Source organism: Cornus florida, unplaced genomic scaffold, assembly GCF_030987335.1.
Source record: "Cornus florida cultivar Cherokee Brave unplaced genomic scaffold, ASM3098733v1 CherokeeBrave_3.0.0_Hap2_Chr04, whole genome shotgun sequence".
In the NCBI taxonomy this organism is placed as follows: domain Eukaryota; kingdom Viridiplantae; phylum Streptophyta; class Magnoliopsida; order Cornales; family Cornaceae; genus Cornus; species Cornus florida.
In genome coordinates, this window is record NW_026775574.1 from 105,685,287 (window position 1) to 105,709,270 (window position 23,984).

The 23,984-nt window shown below is 35.7% G+C and overlaps 1 protein-coding gene across 1 annotated transcript; it reads right to left on the reverse strand.

Annotated features, from left to right (window-relative positions):
• Nucleotides 1-21: 21 nt before the first annotated feature.
• Nucleotides 22-22,961, reverse strand: LOC132304510 (trafficking protein particle complex II-specific subunit 120 homolog). The gene is made up of 10 exons (XM_059802231.1): nt 22,354-22,961; nt 22,053-22,259; nt 21,749-21,931; nt 20,991-21,100; nt 16,517-16,576; nt 15,236-15,524; nt 10,620-10,912; nt 7,666-8,543; nt 1,724-2,683; nt 22-468 (listed from the first exon to the last, which is right to left on the reverse strand). The coding sequence occupies exons 1-10, from the start codon at nt 22,762-22,764 to the stop codon at nt 248-250; spliced, it is 3,612 nt and encodes a 1,203-aa protein (XP_059658214.1). The 5' UTR covers nt 22,765-22,961; the 3' UTR covers nt 22-247.
• Nucleotides 22,962-23,984: the final 1,023 nt, after the last annotated feature.

Consider the following 23,984-nt stretch of genomic DNA (forward strand, 5'->3'; position numbering starts at 1 on the left):
AGACGACAAAACAAAACCATGGAAAATCAACCAAATCAATTTTATGAACTTTACAAATACAAAATTCATTAAACAATAATTCATTTCACAATGCAGTACGAACTCCGGCAGGGAACTGGAGAAGAAATGGAAGTAGCAGTATCACTGGTGCTGCCTGTAAAAAGATATTTGCACTTGTATACGAGCATCTACCTCCATTGCAGTCGAAAAAAGGGACAGTTCCCTGATTCAGTTAAAATAAAACTACTCATGCAGTCCCATTTACTCGCACATGAAATGGTGCCCCACGACAGAAGATTGGCTCGTCAGGAGAATTAGTTCTTGCGCGAGCTCTGAGAACGTCATTAGCATCATCTATAACAGCAGCAGCTGAGAGTGTATACTCACCCGGGACCATGAAATACAGGGAAAACGAATGTTTAATTTCCTTAAGTGGCGGAACTGCCATGCTAATACCAGTCAGAACACCTAGGAAGAAAACAAAAATTACACCCATAAACAAGCTCATCCATGTAAATGTCAACCAGAAAACCAAATAATAATAATAAATTGCAAAACCAGAATCAAGTAAAAAGTTGGGGGATGGTTAAAAGAATAAATAGCTAATGATATCAAGAAAATATTTCGTTTAGTTAAGAAATGTTCTATTGGAAACTATTCATACCAATGGTGTTACAAGGAATAATTTAGTATTTAATTACATTGACCTCCACAAGGTTTCTAAAGTTTTAAGCAACCTCATGTCGCTTTTGAAATTACACTGCACTGCTGCCATTGAGGGTAATACTAGGGGAAGGGGAAGACCAAAGTTAACGTAGGTCAAGTTAATAAGGAAGGATATGCAAGCATGTGGATTGACAAAGGACCTAGGGGTATGGCCTTAAATAGAGCGGAATGAAAACATAGAATTCATGTAACCGACCCCGAGTAGTTGGAAAAAGACTGTGATGGTTGTTGTTGTTGAATGTTAGTAGAATTACTTCTAATGAAAAAGTCAAATCTCTCATTCCTTTCTCATGGAGACCAAAATCAGAGGCTGCGCGGTATGAGGGATAGACAAAGTCGTCGTGTGACCTATTGAAAATAGGGAATAATGAAGTGGAACAGAGAGAAGTTTATGGCAAGGTTCAGGTGGTGGTCTAGAATAATTCCAACACACAACAACAGTAGGTGGGCTAGGACCATCCCATAGCATAACACACCGCCATCCTTGATCCACCATCAGCACCTAAGAACCTGCCATCTTTTCTCCACTAAAACCAACAAAATCACACTTAACCACCACCATCCACCACTACCAAGCCCTCAACCAACTAAGCCCTAAGCCACCAGGCCCACCACCTCCTTTCCATGGCACACATTCTTGACAGCCATGTAACAACGATCATAAATCGTCTGTTTATTGTCATAAATCAAACCCTAACTGTTCATTGCTGATAGTCTCTCTCCCTATTACTACATACTGAAATGACATGGCAATCGTAAAAGCGCTGTGTATACAAACCTCAAACCTCACTCAAACAGTTATAGGATCTGGCCAATAATAACTTATTCCATTACGGGCATATTTGGCATTTCAGTTCTTCCTAATGGACCTTTAGGAGAGGTGGAATGGAGGATTACTAAAAACTAAACCAAACCAAGTGCAATGTAATTTCAGAAACAAGAGGGAACACAATCTGCTGAGAAATAACTGAAGAAAGACATCATACTAGATCCTTACCTGCCCATAAGACAGTTGCCTTTTCACCTTCAATGCAGTTCTCCCCTGCTACATCTCTGCATGTAATGCTAAGACTCATGCGGATAATTTCTTTAGTATTATTGCAAACTAGAACTTCCATAGGAGTCATGTCATGTGCCAGTACAGAACCTTTCAACGAAGGGGAAGGATATCGATCACTGGATTCTTTAGGTGAATCGAGTTTCACTTCGTGTCCCAAACAAGAATCAGAAAGCCTAAAGCCAAACGTCAACGGATCCGGTAGCAGTACATCCATAACAGATGTCTGAAGAGCTGCCTGTATTGCATCCTTGATATTTAATTCTCCAGAGCTGTTCCGTCCAGATTGCCACCTTACATTAATTCTAGAAATCAAGTTCTTGATAGAAGCACTTAATTCAGCCTTGGCAGTCTTCTCAGAGAAGCTTGAACTTCTACTACTAGTAGCCCCATTTGTCTGGGAATCCTTCAAAAAGAATGAACCATCAAGAATAGGTAGTTTAAAATGCTCCAGTGGTATCAGTACCCTTGCAGTGTAATCTCGATCGATTCTTGTTTTAGGATAACCAAATTCAGCAGCAGCACTATTGACGGAAGGACTATCCTTGTTACTAGAGTTCTCTAGTTGGACTGAAACGCTAATCTCAAACACAACATCAGTTGGATTAGTCAACTCAAGTTCAAGAAACCGTAGTCCCCAACTTCCCCTGTAAGGATCAATCTTTACTAATCTCTCGTTCCTGCTTTCAGAACCAGTAACCTCTTCAGTAGAACTATTCTCCACAAAAATTTGTTTAGAAGGATTTTCACCAACATGTGCAGGAATTTCCATCGACAGTAAACGAGCCTTGACAAAGGACAAGCTCTGCAAAACACAGATGTTCAGGGGCACAACCAAACGTCTACCAGGAGGCACAGCAGACCCATTTGTTGGTGGTTCTCCAGAATTTACAGCAGGCCCTGATAGGAAAATTGATGAGAGCAAGTGAATAGATATGTCAATTTGAAAACTCAATGTCAAAGAATTTGCGAGCGGTTCAAGTTATGCCGTGCAAATATATATATAAGAGAGAGAGAGAAAAAAAATAGTGCTTTGAGTCATTACTTTAACAATCAACATAATAGATCTGAGGTGACTTCAAAAAAGAAAAAGGGAAAAAAAAGGAGGGTGTCCCCAGCCCCTTTGAGGACGGAACTAATCCCTTTGGATACCTGCAAAGGCTGCAATCACCCCAAAAACATGGCATCGGCTAAACCTAGGGAGGGTGTCTTTGATGCCCCCAGAAGTTGAGCACAAGACCTCTGGGTAATGCCCAGAGGCCTTATGCCAACTCAGCTACACCGTGGCCCGACGGGGTTGGGGTGACAATTTCATCATAGAATAAATGGTCAATGCTGTGATATCCAAGGTAAATGCACAATTGGGAGCTTAGGACTGATACTTTTGAGTGTATCTCCCATTAAAACTTTTCAACCAAAAATTTGGATCAATGACACCCTAAGCATCTGATTCATCAAATTTCAGAAACTTCAGAGGGATCTTAGAGTATGACAAGTACTAGAAAGGGGGAAGCCTACAGGATGTTCAGATTAAGTTACCCCACTTTTGCAGAAGAAGAAAAAAGCAGGGTCCACAAATTACTGAAACGTGTCAACTTTATAGTTATCGCAGCACATCAGTAGCTTGTCTGCGGGAAAAGATATATTGTCAAGATCCAGGTTTATAATATACCATTGGTGTTAGATTACAGAGCTACTAACTCATTGCCTTATCCGAACAATTTAGAGAGTTTACAACACAAATCATGCACCAGAAATTCAATTTTCTAAAAGGAAGATCTTAAACACGAAGTATGATGACTTCAAATATCTCCGCAGGGATCATTTTCGGCCTTCATAGCACAAGCAACAGATGCATTCTCCAACAGCAGCAGTAGATCTTTGTTGGATATGTCAAAACAATCTAAATCAACATCCTTATTTTATTATGAGTTCGTAAACTACTCTTTTCATCATCTTTTCGTTGCTCAAAGTTTCAGTCATGTAGCATGGCTGCCCTTATTGTTACTTTGTAAAAAAACAGAAAATAAATAAATAAATAAAAGACAAAAAAATCTTTTAGCATCCTATGAATATTGTGATTAATTACCGGGATGCATTAAAATAATAGTTAAACCTATGTCTCTCAAATTTCACCCATATCCTTGAATAAATGAGCTAGAACAATAGGCAAGGCTACACATCAAACCCAACCAACAACCAACCATGACTAAAACCTCAAGATATCAGGTAAAATCTAAGTTAAAAAAAAAAAAAAAAAAAAAAAAAAAAAAAAATATCCTGACCTGAACTCAGGCGAGGTTCAATTTAGGTTGAGGCCTTTGGAAACGAGACCCATTCCAAATCTAGTCAATTTATACTTAAATTATGGGATCAACATTGCATGACTGCATGTATATGGGATCAACTATGATGGTCATTGTTTATAAACTTAAAAAAGTCTCAACTTTAAACAATCAGAAATAAGTAAAATGCCTAACTTCAATTGGTCTCAAATGCTGCAGGTTTTCTATAGAAGTTATTTGAAATACATAAATTGATTAATTTAAAAATAAAAAATAAAAAAAATAAAAAAGAGAAATCCAAACATCCTATGTCACATTCGCTTCTATGGATTGTAGATGCCAAAAATTATCCCTAACAGTGTTTATAATCACCGGAAATTGTGATGATGATATTTTAAAAGCACAGAAGATATAAAACAAAAAGTAAATAATCCACGCAGACTTAAAAAAAATCCAACCGAACAAATTTAACATAAGATGGTCAAGCACCCTGAATCCAATACAGGTTTGGTTGGACTTCAGGTGGCATACCAAACCATTGGTTTTCAGTCGGTATCTAATAACCAGCCAGCCAATTCCTCAGTCCCAAAAATAACTTTGTCAGTATGAATTCTACCTCCTATTAATATTCTGTTTGACAATCATTCCAGAAACCTAAATTTTGAGAATCACCTCCAAAATTCTAAGTTCTTTCCTGTAGAGGCATCACATATTTAGCTGACATTCATGCAGCCAACATGGTATGCAGTTTCATTTCACCATTGGAGGCACAAACCCTCTGCATTGCCCACCATGCCAGAATTAAGATCAATCAAAGGATCAGCCATTTGATTCAGGTGACTTTTTGACTGGATCACTATGGTGGTGTGATGACATATATTATACGATGAACATAAGATGTTGGATGACCCAGATTGTTGGAAGTAATAAATAAAATAAATAAATAAAAGCTACTTGAATTTTGGGAATGGGCTTTTGCATGTCTTCCTGCCAACATTAACTACACTGTTCTTATTCTTTCATTTTTTAAAATTACTCTCCCAATAACACCACAAAATGCAACTTGTCTATGTTACATGGACTCTTCCCCGTCAAGTGACGTACAAGGTATTACACCTGAGTAGTATGGGATGCATGTCTAACGTGCTTGGTTGGAAATGCATCTAACGAATTATAAATCTCTCATATTATATTCCTTCCCAGTTTTCCATTACACTATTACTTCAAAATGGGTGAAGTGCCTATGTTGAACACTCCATATTACATAAAAGCACCATGTAGTCTAAGGAAACAAAAGAAGAATATGCATATATATATATATATATATATATATATATATCTACCTTTGTACTTGGATTTTAAATTTTTAGATAACTTGGGACTTAGACACATATTCACACTTGATACATGCACTGTACTATATAGTAAGATATCAGAATGACTGTATTATAATTATACCCAAGAAACCTACATACTATTTATATACGTTTGCCGTAATATACTGACATAGCTTTTCCTTAACCCACCAACCCGCATAAACTAGTCTAAAATGATATAGGTTTAGCCCCACAGAACCAGACAAACTTTTATTCAATCCAACCAAACTATTGATTAGATTAGTCCACCAACGAGAACAATCTATTATGCAAATCCAATGAAATGATAAGTTTCTAATTATATCTAACTCGTTTTAGTATTAAATGCATTATATCCATAAATTTTAATGTTTTTTTGTCATGGTGATAAGAATTGATAACATGCAAGTACTTTTACCATTACACATAATGACACTGGCATTTTATACAATGTAATACTGTTTCATATATTTAATCTGTATGAGTGAGCAAGCAGGGGAGCACAGCTTCTAGAAATAACCCGGAGGTCCAATTCTCTCTTCCCCCGTCCCATTCCTATTCTTTAAGTCCTTGTCATGGTTGCACCATCATTTGGATTTGTGCTTCATTTCAGACACACTTAAAACTAGGTTGAGGTTGGATTAACTTTGGGGCGTCGGTTACTTTTTTTGGCTTGGAATCCTTCCTTCCCATCAATCCTTAGACTTCACTGCCATTGTTGTAGTTGATGTCGACATATTTCAACTGACCTTCAGGTCAGAGGTTCTCTTTGATGCTGCTGGGGTTCAGTTCGAGGAATAGCCATTGATGATGACAATGGCCTTTTATGGTTCTCCCTTGTCGAGAAGCTGTAATCAGCCGGAATATGGTTTTTCTGTGATGAGAGTTGCATTGAGAACTAATGAGCATTTTGTGGTTCAGATTTTCTAATGTTACCCTGGGTACTTAATTGATGAATATTTTCACTGGAATTTGGTTTCTCTATGCTTCATCTTTTTAAATGTATCTCTCCATCTAATCTAGTCTGCCAACATGGCTTATATGGGTGTCACTGCCTTTGTCATTTTGCTGATACTAATAGGAGTAGCGGCTAATTTAATATATTGCTTAATCTTGTTGCAGTCAGTTTGTTATTCACTTTGTTGTTCCTGAAGAAGATGGCATTATAGGACTGAGTGCCTAAGAGAGTTAGAGATCTGCCCTTGAATCTCAATCTGGAGTGTTCATAGTGAGTGGCAGAGTTGACGATGATGTGTGTTATACACAAGTGGATGGGATATGTTTTACCCTGTCCATGTGAGGTGTGGGCTATTTTTGTGCAGAAAGAGGCACATTCCAGTACATCTCGTCCAGATTGGTTGTGAGCAGTGACTCGATCAAAGTGTTGAGGCATGTAGGCTGTAATGCATATGATACTGATGTTTGTCATATTCGCGGCAGTTCGAATTTGATGTTTGGCTGACGCAGGAAAAATGGAACCTGTTTTTAACAAGTCCACCAGATGTCTAAGGCAGGTCTATTGATCTTCTTTACTTCAACCAATTAAACATGACAGCAAAAATTATGCTGTCCCAGCTACTGACATGTCTGCTTGTGGAAAATGGGGTTTTTTTTAACGTCTTCTGCTTACAGTGTGCTTGGGTCGCTTTCCTGTCTTATTCTTCTCAGGTTATAATAGGTGCCTCGATGTGCCATTGAGCATGTGTTGAATTTCGATGTTGTACCTTATCTACGACAGTTTACCAACCGGGGAGAACAAAAAACAAATTTAGTGGGTAGACTCAGTTTTGACAAAATTGAATTTTCCTGATCCACCAACATCTACTATCATTTCAAAGTGGAACGTGGAGGGTTCAAACTTCCCCAAGAGCATTGTGGAAGTTATTTGCCAGGAAAAATGAATTCTAGATCCATCTGCCTTCAACCCGAACCAAAGCCTCCCAAGACCTAAGTCATTCCTAGCAAAGACGCATGGCAATGTGGCCACTCAGTGGAGAGGTCACACCAGCTCCTTTGATACAAATTATAGAAGTAAGATGGGTTATGTGAGGGCCATATAATAAGGCTTAACATCCCAGATCACAAAAAAAATTAAAGGTAAAAGATCTCTATGCTCCTTTTCTCATTGAGTATCTAATAGACAAACTTTAAAATGCCATTAGAATTCAGAATAATACGACAATATCAACCATAATCACTGGAAGATGAGAAATGATTATTGCAATTATGGCCAAATAATTACCTGCATAGTGAATCAACAACATGGGGCTGGTTCCATCCTTGGCTTGCCTCCCTGGGTTACCAGATAAATTCTTGCTAGCAGCAGTATCAGTGTCCACCAAGCCAAGCTGCCAAGCTTTTAAGGTTACTGGTACAGTCACTTCTGCACCAGGCTTCAGGGGAAGGGCAGATTTTAAAGTTTCATAAGTAAATGATATAACAGCATCTTGGTTCTTTCCTGATAGTGATACATGTGCCTGCTCAATTGGAACTGTACCTGCATTAGCCAATCTAATCCATACATCACGAATCTCACCTTCATATAAAATGACAGCACCATCACCACCTACAACATTTGAAACAAGCAACGGCAGTGGGGGCACCACAGAAATATTTGGAACCAAAACATTTTTCAACTTTGCAGATCCACAGCAGCGGAAAGGATCAGAAAGCACAAGTCCTTGTGCTGCTCCAAGTAGCAGATTATCAACATCCTTGAAAAGGTGTTCAGTAATTACACCAAAACAATGGACAGTACATCCAGGAATCACCACTGGCCCCACTTTAGTTGGAATTCCTGATAACGTAATCACCTTCGAAGAATTAGGAGGGAGGTTCACACTAATTGGAAAAGCGTCAAAATTTCCGGAATGCACAGAGAGATAGATACTATCAACCATTAAGTCAAAACCACAAGGGTTTGCCAATTCTACCAACACCTGGACTGGTTCTCCAACAATCCATATGAGCTCCTGCTTACTGTTATTACTAGGCTCGCCTTTGCTAAACGGTGTATAAATAAAAGGCCCGGAAGGAGCAGATCCTGCCCACCAATCTTCTCTTGCTGGATTGCGTTTTATAATGTCCATTTGTGAGGGATGGAGAGGAAAAGAATACAACCTGGAAGCATTTAAAGAGAATCATCATCAAGAGCTCAGAATTTTTTAGAATAAATGTAAAAATGTTGCAGCAGGCATCAAGCAGAATCCAACCTAAAAAAAAAAAAAAGACATTTTGAAGAAGCTCCAGCATCCTCAAGATATAGAAGTTCCTCTCAAAAAATATCAAGTATATCCACCTCTCATTTTTTGTACTCCTTTTTAGTTATTTATTTATTTATTTGTTTCATCTTCTCTATATATATCACATAATTTATCCTGAATTTGCAGTAAATTAAACCTGTTAGTGTTACTGAGAAAAGCTCTAAAAAGTAAAATTAGAAGTGTAAATATATTTGTGCCTTTAGTTATGGACCGTGTAATGTAATTGTTATAACTTAAATTCAGGAGGATAGAGGAGGAACAAGAAGATGTTACAGGCTTAGCTGGTGAACAATAATAACACAATTTCAGTAATTCCCAAAACCATGATGATTGTCATTATGAACCCGGCATATTTTCTATGACCTGGCTAGTCAAATTTCATGTATCCATGGACCATGCCCAAGTAGTAAGCACTATTCTCTCAAATGATGCAGGATTGTGCAAGAAAAATTATTCTCACACCTCCCAATGATTCTTTATAAGATTTGTTTTTGTTAATCCAACTGTCAGGTTGAATTTCATTCTAACACTAATCCATGTATGCCAAAATCAAATTAATTGATAATTCAGAACTCTCCATCAACATCACACTTCAAAATAGAGATTTATTCTAATATATTAATAAAATAAATTTGAGTTCATGGACCAGATACTTACCCATATCCAATTAACTTCGTATTTGATGCACATGATGAGCACAATAAAGGAAAATAAATTGAAAAATGGTCCATCCAACAAAAGTTAATGAGGGGGTTAAGAATACACTGGGTGAGTTGATCCTTGCCCTTCCCAAATACTTTAGCAATACATTAAAACAGAATTTGCAGTTCAAATATAAAAATTTATTCCACTATTTTTAGTAATTGACAGATCAATTTGAGTTACACCATGAGTGTAAAATATAATTTAAAGACTGCAGTAAATTTTGATTAACATGAAGTAGGTGTTGTGCCTTTAGATTTCCACAATTCTCAGGAACAATCCAACAAAATATACTTCAAATGTTAATATTCTCAAATTTTTGAAAAGAAACAAATAGGCAGACAGGGAAAGGGTTTCTGGTCATGCTATCCCTTTTCTTTTTGAAACAAAATTAAATTTCCCAAACATCCCTGTAGCTGCTATAATGGGGTGTTAAAAAGATATAGGCAATTTTTCTAGATGAAATACATTGGTATCTCTCTTTTTCCTTTTTTTCTGACATAATATACGTCAGTTTAAACTCTAACCTAAATGTCTTTTCTTTCCTTCTTCTTCTTCCTCTTCTTTTTATTTATTTTTTATTTTTTTATTTTTTTCCTGGAGAGAACATATGATAGTATAGCCTATCTAACTTTTTCATCACAATCAGATTTTTCCAGAAAAACACGGGAACCTCAACTAAGTTTTGCCCAAAAGAACCTAGAAACCAAACTGCAGTCAGTTCTCTTGGTATAACAAATGTCAAGGCTTTTAACAAATGACTTTTCAGGAGGTCTTAACCATGCTCTTCCAATTATTTTATAGACACACGCACTTGTAGATGTATCTGGGAAAGTGCTGTAGACACACCACTCTTAAATTCTTGCACTCACATTGTCAGTGCATGGAATTTTTAGAAATGGCATGCAGGAAAAAAAGTATAGTGCTGATGGAGCTACACCATATATAGATGACACTCAATATCATCTTATATCAAAGGCAGCTTTGTGGCTATAATTAGATGTAAGCTTCTACTGATCGAGTGATCAATTCCCGTAACCACAGGTTTAAGGAGGATTGGGGCATTTTAGCATCAGGCACAGAAACTTGGTGAAATAAGTAAAAAAATTAAACTCATAAAAAAATAAAAAAAAATAAAAAAAGTAACACGATTACTGCAATAAACATGCATAGAATAAAACTTGATTTTGTTTGAAGTTAGAGAAAATGATATTTAATTACTGGCAAATACCTTACGAAAGGTAAGGCAGGATCAGCACAGCGAGTTCCTGAAGGAAGCCTCTCCGCTGAATTTGTAAGTGCACTTGCAAGACCATTTTGCCCAGCAGGAGTAATTAGGGGATAGTAAGATCTTAGCAGACGTGCTGCTGCACTCCATGCAGTAAGAGGATCACCAGCACGGACAGAAGACAACAGTATCTCTCTTAGTACAACCATCTGCAGGGTGCTCCATTGGGACTCAAATAGTGATACTACTGAGTGATGATGCATTTTCCCACCATCAGTATAGGATGATACAGTTTCCTTCCATAAAGAAAGAATCCGAAATGAAACATGAAAAACTTAAACAAACTAAAAAGAAAAAGAAAACGAAAAAAGAAAGAAAGAATACAACCCAAAAAAAGAATTACGTTCTGAATCCATACAAAACAAATGTAAATCATTACATGCCTGCAATCATGCTCTCAACCTGACTTCGTATTTCAATTCCAGATATACCCTCTAGAACATAACTAAAAGCATGACCAAGAACCAACACTTAAGAGATTCAGTCATTATACTGCACTTAAAGAAGAGCTCAAAACCAATTATCGCTTAATTTCTGGGATCCCTCTGCAGATAGGGGGCTAAATAATGCAAGTCCTGGCATCATGGTTGTGCATCATCTTTCTTAAAATTTACAGCACACCCATTTTCCATCGTAGTAAGATCAAGGTTAAAACAGGAAAACTCCGGCACAGGGAAATAACTAAAAAGAGTCAAATAATGAACAGAAAATAACATCAACAAAAAGGTCTAACAAAAAGAGTGAGGTCATAATCAACTTCATTATAAAATAAGAAATCATTTGCATGCATTTGTACAGTGGTATGTCATGTCTGTAATCCTCTGCCAATTTAATATCTCCAGGAGACTTAAGTGCAAGTTTCTAGTATTAGTCACTTTAAAAGACTGGGCTGATTCGAAGTTATTTATTTTAGTCTTCTGTGCTTTCACAATTGTGAATGTACAAAATGATTTATTGGATAATAATTTGTGGGCATGTCTATTGCCTGTATATGAAGGCAGCACCTAGTACTTAATTATTTCCCATTTGTGTATTTCTGAAAAAATCTTTGCATTTGAATCTTCCATATGCCAGCAACATGAAGACGGGATTTAATTTTCATATTTTCATTTTTACCCTTTCTCCGGAAAAGCTGTTACATTTTACTTCCCTTTCTGCCCATATAGTCACATTTCTCTTGCACTTCAACCCTGCAGCTGGTTAAATATTACTTCATATACGCTCTTTAAAATTCATCATGTTGGTTATTTAAGTCCCCACAAATGATTCAAGAAATCTCAACTATCTGAACCAAGCTGACGCCTCATGATCATCTTTGCAGCAAGACTTGCTGCAGTAGTGCTGTTAGGTAAAAATAAAAAATGAAACAATTCCCCTTTCACCTTTTCAATAATTGAGTTAGAATTTAAAATGCTCCACAACCCGTCAGAGTTGAATTCCCAATTGGCAAATAAATGAGCAGATTTCCAAATCCCAATCCAACACCTAATAAATACTAATTTGATCATATTTCATTACATTCTTTTCTTCAGCTCTCCTAACTAGATGGATTCTTCTAAAATTGTGAAGTTTTGGAGTCGGACAAAACAAAATGTCGGTGTTTTAATTAAAATAAAATAAAGTACTTGCTTAGCATTTTCCCTTTTTCCTTAACAAACATTTAACACTATGTTAAGACCATCTGTTAAATTGAGTGATATCTCTAGCAAACTCCAAGGTAGAAGGTGTAGGGTTCATGACTCAGTTGGTAGTTGGTAAATAAATATGCAAGTAGTAATCATCCAAATAATAACTAAATGCTAAGCAAATGTTAAATAAACATACCCTTAACTAGTAAAAAAGGATGACGATTAAATAAATTGAACAGTTAGTTGTGTTCCCATATCCTTGAATCTCAGGCTTAGATAAATCTCACTAAATGTTAGACATAACGAAGTCCATACAACATAAGAATTTGCAGCTCAGGAGAGTCTTGCAATGATATCCTTGCAAACAGAAGAAGGAGAAGGAGAAATTACAGGAGAACAAGAATTATTTTATGATTGGAAATTCAGGATACCAACTTCAGTGACTGGAGATAATGGAAAGAAAAAAGAAGTGAGAGACTGAGAGTAAACATGGGATTACGCCTCACGGTTTAACTGACACCGACAACAGAACCGGAAAAGGATTTGAATTTTTTATTTTTTATTTTATTTTTGGAGTGCATGTTGTTGTGTAGGGGGTGGTGGTTTGGAGGTTGAATAGAAACTCATTATTGCATTCAATATACTCATTCTGAAATTATGACCTTATGCTTTATGAATAAAATCTTATTTTCACACTTCCAATATTTTCCTTAAATTCTAGAACAAAAAAAAGTTATAAATATGATTGAAGGGTGTAATGGTTGTCACAGATCATTATTGCCTGGTTTTTATACTGTTATAGAGATCCATCAGAATTTCACGGATTTAATGGTCATTACAGTTCCAGATGATAGTTTAGAATCATGATTTTTTTTTTTTTTTTTTATAAGTAAAAGTCAATTAGAAAAGCGTTCAAAAGGGGAATGCGTCCCTAGTACAGAAAACGAAAATTGAACCTAAGGAATAGTTTAGAATCATGAATATAAAACCCCTTTATTATCATTTTCTTATTCAATTTTCCCTCCTCTACAAAAACACTCCATATACGTAGATCTACTCTTCAAAACTTACTGAACACAAGGTCTAGGCTTAGATCTAAAATCAAGAGCTTGTGGAATTTCCTTCAATCAGTAAATTTTCAAAAAAATCGTACTCTTTTCATTTTTCACATCATTTACGCTAGCTCTCACCTAAATTTGTCATTTGATTAAAAATCTTCTGAGGTTGTTAATGCCATATATTTATCCATGTTTTAAGTGAATTTGTGGTCATAAAAGGCGGAAAACTAAAATTAGAAAGCTTTTGTTGCCAACAATGACTTGAAAATTCAAAATCCACTACTTGTATTAAATCATCTCTATAAATTCAATAAAATCATCATCTAAAATCCATCAAAACCCTACAGCAATTAAATTGACATGGTATAGCTACATCAAAATGCAACTCAGCCTCTGCATCTGACCTGTGTTACTTCATTTGACCAACTGGAAGCTGACGTTGTATTCTTTAAGCAAATAAAAATACAATTCAAATTTTTTCTCCTGCTATCCAAAGGCAAGCTGCTCCCTCACCCCTCTAATACGCAGTAGCTGATAGTCCAAGAAAGTGATAATTTGATCTTTTCACTAAAATCACCTCACATTTCAATTAATCTGGACAAAGCATCAGAAAAGATCTTTCCAGTTTCTTCTCATGAAGTTGTTGTTCATTGAATGCTACAGTAACAGTTATATATGTTGTTTCTGCCTTCTTTCTTCTTCTTTTTATTTTCTATTTTATTTTTTATTATTATAATTTTTTTGCTCTCTCTATCACTTACGCCCAAGGGGGTTGGCTCAAGTGGTAACTCACTTGGGCTTGATGCCTCATGAAGTATCAAGTCTAAGGTTTGACCCTCCTTGAGTGCAAACAATTCCTTGGAGCCATGCCCGCAGGTAAAAGCCCGAGCTTTACCCAACGTGCGTGGAGGGGGTGCTTTGCATGGTGTCCCGGGATTGGTCGGGGCAAAACCCTGAATATCCCAGTTACCTTAAAAAAAAAAAAGTTCTATCACTTCCAATCTCTTCTGCATATGTGCCCACAACTATAGGAGTTAGGGTAAGGTGAGCTCAGTGCAGGTATCTATGCTCTTACTGCAAAATAAAGGCAACAATGTATGACTCCAATACTTAAATGACATTTTCTCAGGTAAATACAGCCATGATTTTTTTTTCTTCTTCAGCATATATCTGTAAGCATTTTCTGTATATCTAGAAGCTCAGACTTGATTATGAATTGATTTTTATGTCATGAAATTTCACATCTTGCTTCTTCCTTTTATTCCTTAAAAGTACTCATGAGTTGATGTAATCATTAAAGCACTCGTGTTTATATTTTCTTTGCGAGTTTATAAGAAAGTTTTGGTTGGCTAAATTGTAGTATTTATTGGTGAAATCTTATGATTTTCTTCCACCGGAGTTCGTATCCTTCCCTTTACCGACTCGTAATTAATGCCTATTATTTTATCCTAATGGTTGCTTGCAAGTGCATTTCACATGCCTCTTTAGTCTTCCACCACAAAATTTTCGAGAAGTTCAGATTGCAACTCTCTCACGCTAATTTAATTTGAGGAAGTACTCACATCAATGACCTAAACAGGGTCATAAATATATAATAGAACACATTGTCAGACAGAATTTGTCAACCGCGAGTCAACATGTAAGACTGAAATGCTTTAAAATTAATTTAAAAGAAAGCAATAACAATATGAGATACAGAAACGTAGACAGCAAACTGCAAGTAGAAATGTTATGAGCACGAAAATAAAAAAATATTATCATGAATGCAGCCAAAAGTTCATCTTGAATGCAAAAAATAATGTCAGCAGTTCCAATAAACATATATTCAAATAATCCCAGATATTTCTTTATTCCTCCATTCTTTAAAACTCACATTGGAAAGAGAATATTTGGCAATGGATGCTCTACTTTGAACACGATATGCTTTTGTGGTCATTGCCAACACTTGCATGGCACTCATAGCAGCCAATCTGTTTTCTTGTTGCAAGTACAACTGAGCCACCTGCCTAGAAAAGAAAGCAGCTTTCCGTTGATAACCAAGTGTTCCAAACAATCGAGCTATTTCAATATATAATATCAGCCGATCATTGGCATCAATCAAGGATTTAGCTCCATCTGCAGCAGCTGTCAACAATTCCACTACTTCCTTGGCCAACTCACGTCTGTAGAAACAACAAAAATAAAAATCATATGACAAAATGATTTCAGAAAGAACATCAAAATTAGGATGCTTATCTCATGCCTTGCTTTTCAAGTTGCTCCAAACCTTCCTAATCCAAATATGAGGAAAAATGGACAGAACATATAAAGATCCAAATCCATAATTTGAGTTTCAGACTGCATGAATGACTGTTGATGTAACATTCATGCAATTATAAAAGCATGAAAGGTGAGACAAGAGTTAATAGTAACATATTAGAAAGATTATAAGATTAAAATATACAAACTGAACAACTTTATCTACAAGGTTAACTGGAATCAAGGTTTTGAAATCACAAAGTTCATGTCAATTTTGGAAGTCCAATTTGAATCCATATTTCAACCTTTTTTTCAACAAAATGATTTGTGGCTATTTTTACTTTTAATTTTTTGTATTGAGCGGCCTCATTTCCCAAAACTACACCAAATTTTAATTAAATACTAGAAAATTGAGCCAAATGCCAGCCAAGGTAATAAAATAAATAAAGATGGCCACTGTTTAGTGAATCCAAAATTTCCCAATTTATACAAATATCAGCTTCAGCAGAGCTTTTTAATCCAAATTTATCCAATACAAATACGGGTGTCCAACCTGTCACCAAATTAGCACGAATACATGGCAATTCTAGAAGAAATAAAAAGCAATGACCAGTAGAAATATTTAAACTAATGTTTTATTTAATCTTTTGCTACAACATAAGCATCAATACAATTCACTAGTTGATAGAAATGATAACAAAAGATGCAGTCAGAACTGTACAAACATATACTTATTCACTTATTGTCATTGAAGCAATATATAAATCTCATCTTTGGGCATGCCTCTCTCTACTATTGAGCACCAGCCTCAAAGATTGTTTGGATATTCTCTAAGGAGGATCCTACTAGCTGAATCTAAACAATCATAAGAACATAGTGAACCGTTGCAATATAAAATCGGCTTTAACAGTTATACCTGCAAAGAAATCTTGCCAATTTCAAAGTAGCCTCAAGTTCAAAGCTTAGGGGTGAAACTCTGCACACAAATTATTGAGAAATAATAAACTTCAAGAGAAATTCAAATATGAAGAAGAGAATAAAAGGCAAAAGGCAAAAGGCAAAAAATTTCAAGCATTAATAAACTTGGAAAGAACAAGATTACGCCACTGCAAGTTTTGTTACTTGTGCAGCAGTCTACCTCAAGCACATATATCATACATCACATCAATATTCAACGATATAGCGTGACGCATGACAAGATGGTAAAAAAAAATGTAGTTGTTACTTTACTCTAGATAGAAACCACTGTTTGTTTGCACAAAATTGAACACTGAATCAGGTTTGAAATAATAGACACAAGAAACATGCATTGCCTCAACACAATTATTTAGACAACAAAAGAGATAGAGCCAATCACACGGAGTACAAATGATGAAGGGGGATACAGTGTACCATCGTAAGGCTTAAGGCCACTAAAGTCACTACACCCCTGAAATGCTTATCCAAAGTCCCAGCTTTGGTTAGCCATTTGTTTCCTCCCCCTCATACAGTTTCCCATCACCTATAATCCATTGTAAACTGATCCAGCTCCTAATTCATGCTAGGGAAGACAAATATGTCCTCCCTCTAATATGGGAATAACATTTCCTGTACATTCTACGAGTGTCAAAACGTCATACTTGACTATAGAATGGATTTTTAGTGTTAAACACCATCCATGCACAATGAATTTACCTATCATGGAATCGCCAAAAACAGATCAGGAACTTAAAAGTTCAAGAAAAGACCAAAAAAAAATACAATTTAAGAAGCAAGCGAACGGCTGTACAACAAAATATTAATAATGACAGTAAACTTAGGAATGAGTGTAAAGTAGTAAATGGTTTTTCATGCAATTCTATGAAGCTCTTTTGCAAGGTCTCTCAACTCTCTTCAAAAGCAATTTATATGTGAGTGTGAACTATGAAGAAATTGAAAAATGTGGGTACCATGTGAATTTGTTTATGGCAAGATGGATTAATTACATGTTTCTGTACCATTGTGGAGCAAAAAGACGAGAAGGCTTCTGCAAGAGATCTATCAGAAAGAAGGAACAGATGGGAAAGAGAAAAGCTGCTGTATTTACGGTTCAGGCATTCACATCCAAAGCCAAACACAAGCAGCAGTGTACCCATGAGGCCAGTATACACGTGAAATTTAGATGTAAGATACTCACTTAGATGAGACAATTATTGCATTCATAATCTCCCTCCTCTTTTATGGTGCTATACTGTCATATGGTATTGCCAAAACAGGTCCGTGGAAAGTTAGTTTGTAGAACGATTAGTGCCATGACTGGAATGTGAAGCATTAGTTCAGAAAAGCTGCTGTATTTACAGTTTAGGCATTCACATCCAAAGCCAAACACAAGCAGCAGTGACAAACCCACGAGGCCATTATAGACATGAAATTTAGTGACCACTGTGGAAAGTTAGTTTGTAGAACAATTAGCGCCATAACTGGAATGTTAAGCACTAGTTCATTTGAGGAAGGCTTTTTTGTCCTTTAATGTGAGAGAAAAGGATGACCTTGGGTTTGATAAGCATTCAAAACTTGAAACGATTTATAATTTATTAAGTTTAAAAAGGCCATTAGTTAGAACACAAAATATTTACTGTAAAGATCCCAGCAAAGTTTACAGAATTTTCTTGCAACCTGCCACTTCTAAAGATCCCAGCAAACTTTACAGACTTTGCACTATTCACTAGCTAATCACATTAATTCAACTTTATGATAGATGTATACCTCTAAAATTGAAAGGTAAATTCTACAAAATATTTCTTAGACCAGCCAAATTTAGAAAATAGAATGTTGGACAGCTGAAAACAATATATTCTTAAAATGAGTATGTGTGACAGAAATGCATATATTGAGACGGATTTGAAGCAAGATAAGAAAAGATAAAACTATAAATGATTCAAATGAACAATTTCGAGAATTGAGAGGTAGTTAAAGATTAATTGAAGATGGCTGGACCATGTTCAACAAAGAACAATAAATGAACCTGTGAGGAAGAGTAATGTGGTTCACATTTATGATATAATACCATGTGGTTGACCAAGGTTATGGCATAAGATAGAGCAGATTACTAAAACAGGTTCGCAATGAAGACCACGAATAGTTGAAGAAAAAATACATATTTTCTTCAAGTTGAATAGTTTCTTTACTTTCAATTTATCCAAAAATAAAATAAAATATTTTCTATTTAGGCTCTGTTTGTTTCAAAGAAAAATATTTTCTTCTTTTTTAGATAAAATATATTTTATTTTTTTATTTTTTGGTGTTTGGCAAAGGTCTAGGACGAGTCCATCGGGCAGAACGTGTAAAAAACTTACCAAAAATGGATAAATTATTTTCGTTAGATTTTAATTTTTTTTTTCTTTGTAAAATATTTTATGACAACCAAACACCAGAAAATAAAAAAATATTTTCTGAAAAATATTTTACATCTAAACAGACAAAGCCTAATATGCTCTTGGAAAGAAATCTTTCACCCAGACACACACTCAAAGTCAATTTGTACTTGCTGTAAGTCTTATTATTTTCATCCCCTCAACAAAATTGTGTTATATCCATGGTCTACTCCTATATCGAACGCAGAATTGGATTACATGTTATTCCTAGGTCCATCATGCTTACCAAATGCCCAGTTAATTGTACGAACTACCTCATCTCTACAGTGTTCCAAATTAAACTTTATGTAAACATTTTATATCATATAAAAGAAAATGTAAACATTTTGATCTTTAGATCCTTATAGACAATCAATGCAAACATTCACATGCAAGACACACAACGGGTTACTTGTAAAAGGATTAGTAGAAATAAAAATCCGAAGAAACCTCGCGAAGGCCATTGCTAATCTAAGTTTTTATACCGGCTGTACTTTGATTCTAACTCCAGTAACTATATTACGAATGTATAATATATCCACATATTTTTTGTTAACTGAATCCTGCAAGTGATTTATGTTCTAAAACTATTATAATTTATAACTTTTTAAAAAATAATGCCGTGTTCTGATATTACAGAATGTGCCTACTTTTATACAGCTATATATTGACACTATTTAGATGAGGCACCGAGGTGAACTCTTTGTGATACCAAGGGAAGGGAAATCCAGCAATATCACAGATAAATACCTTAACCAACGACACCGTTGACAAACTCATTTGTCTCCATAGTCCACCATCCACAGTTGCCTCCTCCCTCAACCCCATTTCCATAAACACCATCATTGCCACAGCCATCATAATCAGCATTTCAAGTTACCAACACCCATTTCAGAGTCTGCCAACTCCCTCCCTAATATATATATATATATATATATATATATATATATATATATATATATTTTCCTGACAAATCCTTTCCTAAAGATTTACTAAATTATTCTTTAAGTGCAACTGATACCCATCTAAAATAGGTTAGATAGGACCTAACCACAATGAGCAATCATTTAGAGTTGATAACAGTAACAGTAATGGAATCTTCATAATTTCTTCATAGGAGGTCAGGACTTCATGTCACGGTTTACAAAACAGGTTCGGAATCCCCAAGGAAGAGCACTGATTAGTTGGGTTGCAAATTTTGAAACCAAAACCTTAAAACAGGAATAAAATATTAGAGAAAATTCTGCAACAGATAAAAGACCAATGAACTAAACATGTGAAATGTAATAGTTCATTCTTCTTCAGAGAAAATTTTTAAAGACGTTCATAGAGTCCTAGTAGTGTTTTAACTAGGGCTGCTTGTTTAATATGTTATGAAATTAAATTTAAAGAAAATGACAATAATATAATCACTGCAAATTACAAATAATATATAGACTGTAAATACCTCTAACATGCAATGTCAAGTTTTTAATCATCCCCTAACCGTGGACATTAACAATGAATCACTAACTTAAGTATTTTGCACATAATCTCTATACCTTTTAATGAGGCTGCAATAGCCATCATACAGAATGCAAATATAGCAGTTTAATAATTCATTGCATTGCGGAAGAAAAGCTTTTCATTGCCGTATAAGTTACCTCACTAGCTATCAGTTCATGATCCATAGAGAGATGGGGAAGGGTATTATCTACGGCACATGTAAAAGGCCATTGTGCAGCGTGATCTCTTTGATCAAGGGTGGTTGGAGAAAAGGATTGGATACAAGCTAACCATTGGCATTATTTGCACAAAGTGACCCCCTCAGCAGAAACTGTGTCCTAACACCTGACAACCCAAAGTTTTTACAACTGAATTACAGAAAGCTATGTATACGTTGCCCACATGTGACATGTTAATAGGTCGTCAATAAGTTCACGCCCTAGGGTCAATGCCAGATGTCAATCAGACAACAATTGAAGCATCACAATTACTCTGAAGCAAATCCATCAAAAAGATTAAATTGAAAACAGTTACCTCTGAGCATTGTCTTGTATAAATGACTTTCTGTAATGCACGATGACACTATTGTACCGGTACTTAACCTCCTCCTCTAAAACCGGATCCTTCTGGCCCATTCGATCTATCTAATAACATGAGAAATTTAACAAATTAGAGTGTCCATAATACATACAATAAATTAAGGGAATATAAGGCACGGTCCAAGAACATCATGAAATAGTTCATAGGTTTTTTGTCATTAAAACCACATCAAACTTTATTTTCTTTTCTTTTTTCATAATAAACAGTTACATGAATAAAAATTAAAGAGCACAATAACCAGAAATAGAACTCTCCCAAGCGTGATAGAAATGGCCCTTAACAATTGACCACAAGTTTAGCTAAACAATGTGATTCCTGATTAGTCAATCAATCCCCCCAATCAACAGAAGAGGAAATGTTTTGAGATATGTCAATAATCTCTTGTGTAAGATAAGCATGCATCCAAAAAAAAAAACTTGAGATTTTCTTTTCACCCAGTTTATTACAATGCTAGCTTCTCGCAGAAAGATATTAACAAGTATCTTGGTATTTTATCGAGTAATGAATCAGTCCAGAATTATATGTGGTGAACTATAATCCAAAATAACAGAGGAAAATAGTTTCCATCATTGGCGAAGGATTCAAGACCACGCTATGAGCATTTGGCAAATTGAGTACAAATATCCATCTCACTATTATAGTCTTATCAAAATGAGACCTAGTTTTTATCTCGGCTCATATGGTATGCTTACCAGCAAGGCACAAACGCTTCCCTCCAACGCCCCAGCATACCAGAAATAATCAGTGGTCAACCGGGCAAGTTCTAACGCAGTAGAATAATGAGCATTGGCATCAACAGGTGATCCAGCCAACAAACAGTAATCTCCTATAGTTTTCTGTGCACGGGCAAGCCTCCGTTTTTTTGCCTTGATCACCTGCAGCATGTGTGACATTCAAAATGATTAAGTTGCAATGTTCCACTGTAGCTTCAAAGTAGATGTTAAGCAATAGAAAAGAAACACTAAATCAAATCCTTAGGACACCTAAAACATAAACCTCCTCTGAGCTGAGACTGGCTTGAGAATCTAAAGGTGTCTTGAGAATGGTTCCAGCAGATTCTGCTTGAAGAACCCACTTTTCAAATTCCATTAGCAATGAAGCAGCAACGTCTTGCATCATTGTGTGCAAATGGAATTCCTGAGTTTGCCGATCAGCAGGAGGAAACAGAATTAAGTTCTCTGCCTTCTTGCTTCCATCCTCTAACTGCATACCACAGAGCAATAAATTAAGATATACCGAAATTGGGGAGTCAAATGTATTCATTCAACTAAGTGATCATCTTTCCAATGAATCGAACCTGAGAATCACCAGGAGAAAACGCGAAGCAACGCTGAACAAGAGAGGAAGCGTAACCTTTACACGCAGTGGAGAATTGCTCGACGACGGAGTCGAGATCTGGCGAAGCCGGACAATGGCATATTCCGATAACGGCGAGAATTTTGCGATTGGACTGGAAATCCTCCCACGGGCTGGGCGGCGATCCGCCGACCATGAACTGGAAGCAGAGGCTGCCGGAGTCCCAGGGCTGCTGTGAGAAGGGGCTCTTTTGGTGTTCGGTGTAGAAAGAACTGATTGTGGAGAGTTCGATCTTGTGGTGGCGGAAGAGCATCGATACGTAGTCTCTGAACTGAGGCGGTTGGATCGCTCCGATCGGGAGGACAGCCACCCGTATCATGCAACTGGTTTCGATGCTCACGTCTGGCTCCATCGCCGCCGCGGACGGTGGCCGGAAAAATACTCTAGTGTGCGGTGGAGAGAGAAGATAGATCACAGACTTGAGAACTCAACGACCACGAGCTACGCTCTTTCTCACATCCTATATTCTCTCTCCTCTTTCCTTTCTAAAATCCCAGAAATGAAGATCTTGAGATGAATATAAGTTAAATTTAGATAAAATATGAAGAGAAACGAAAAGAAAATATGAGTGAGACAGAAAATGTGTTTATATTTCGCCCAAAATTTTAAATTATCACTTTCTTTTTCTACTACTAAATCAAGTAATATTACTAATCACTCTTTCTCAACTTAGATAAAGAGGAGGCTTGAATCTATTTTTTTCATTTTCTTTTTCTTTTTTTGGTTAAGAAAACCCTACATTATTGTTTATTTCTAATAGTAATAGTTTGAAACTTGTCAAAAATATTATGAAATTATCAAATCTTTAGAATTCCTTTGATATACTACAATAGTGTTCTTGATTTTCACCATACAAATTTTCATTATAGCAAAGAAGTCCATACGAGATGACAAATACAGTACATATCTACATTTGGACTAAAAGAATTGCTCTTTCACCTGAACTTTGTAGTTCTTAATTGTGCCATTCGATTCAGTCATGTATCATCTTTGTTAAAATTGTATATTAAATATTTTGTTACAACGAAATTAGTAAATGATAAAGTTGTAAATCATACTGAAAGAATATTTCAAAATGCTCATTATACTATGTAATTATGTATGTATAAAGATAAATATTTATCAACGGTCTGTTTGACAATCGCTTCTCTTTTATGATTTTTATTTCAAATAATGTATTGTAACAAAGCAAAAGCATGAATCTTAGTTAGTTGAATCGTATTTAGTAAAGTTTGCTGGACTTCTGTTAAAAAAAAAAAAAAAAAAAAACTCTAAAATGACAATTTTAACTAATAATTTAATTTTTCAAACTTTTAACACTTTTTTAACAAAATTTTTATGCTTTTGCTTCAAAAAATTTTGCAACAAATTACTAAACATGCTTCCAAATAGTATTGAACACACTCCAAAATAGAAACATTACTTCTGTTTCGAATCAAAGTAAAAACACAAAACAATTACTGTTTAAAATAGTGAAATTTTAAAGTAAATGTGGTTGAGACTGCATGAGCGTCCTTGAAAATAGTGTTGTCAAGAGGATTTTGATTCTTCCTACTGGTACTAAATGGTGCA

Coding starts and splice junctions, on each gene's coding strand:
- LOC132304510 (XM_059802231.1), bottom strand. CDS start 22,764: ATGGAGCCAGACGTGAGCATCGAAACCAGTTGCATGATACGGGTGGCT. Junction 8,544..10,619: donor CCTGCCTTACCTTTCGTAAG/GTATTTGCCAGT, acceptor AAATGCTTCCAG/GTTGTATTCTTTTCCTCTCC. Junction 469..1,723: donor GGCAACTGTCTTATGGGCAG/GTAAGGATCTAG, acceptor TTTTCTTCCTAG/GTGTTCTGACTGGTATTAGC.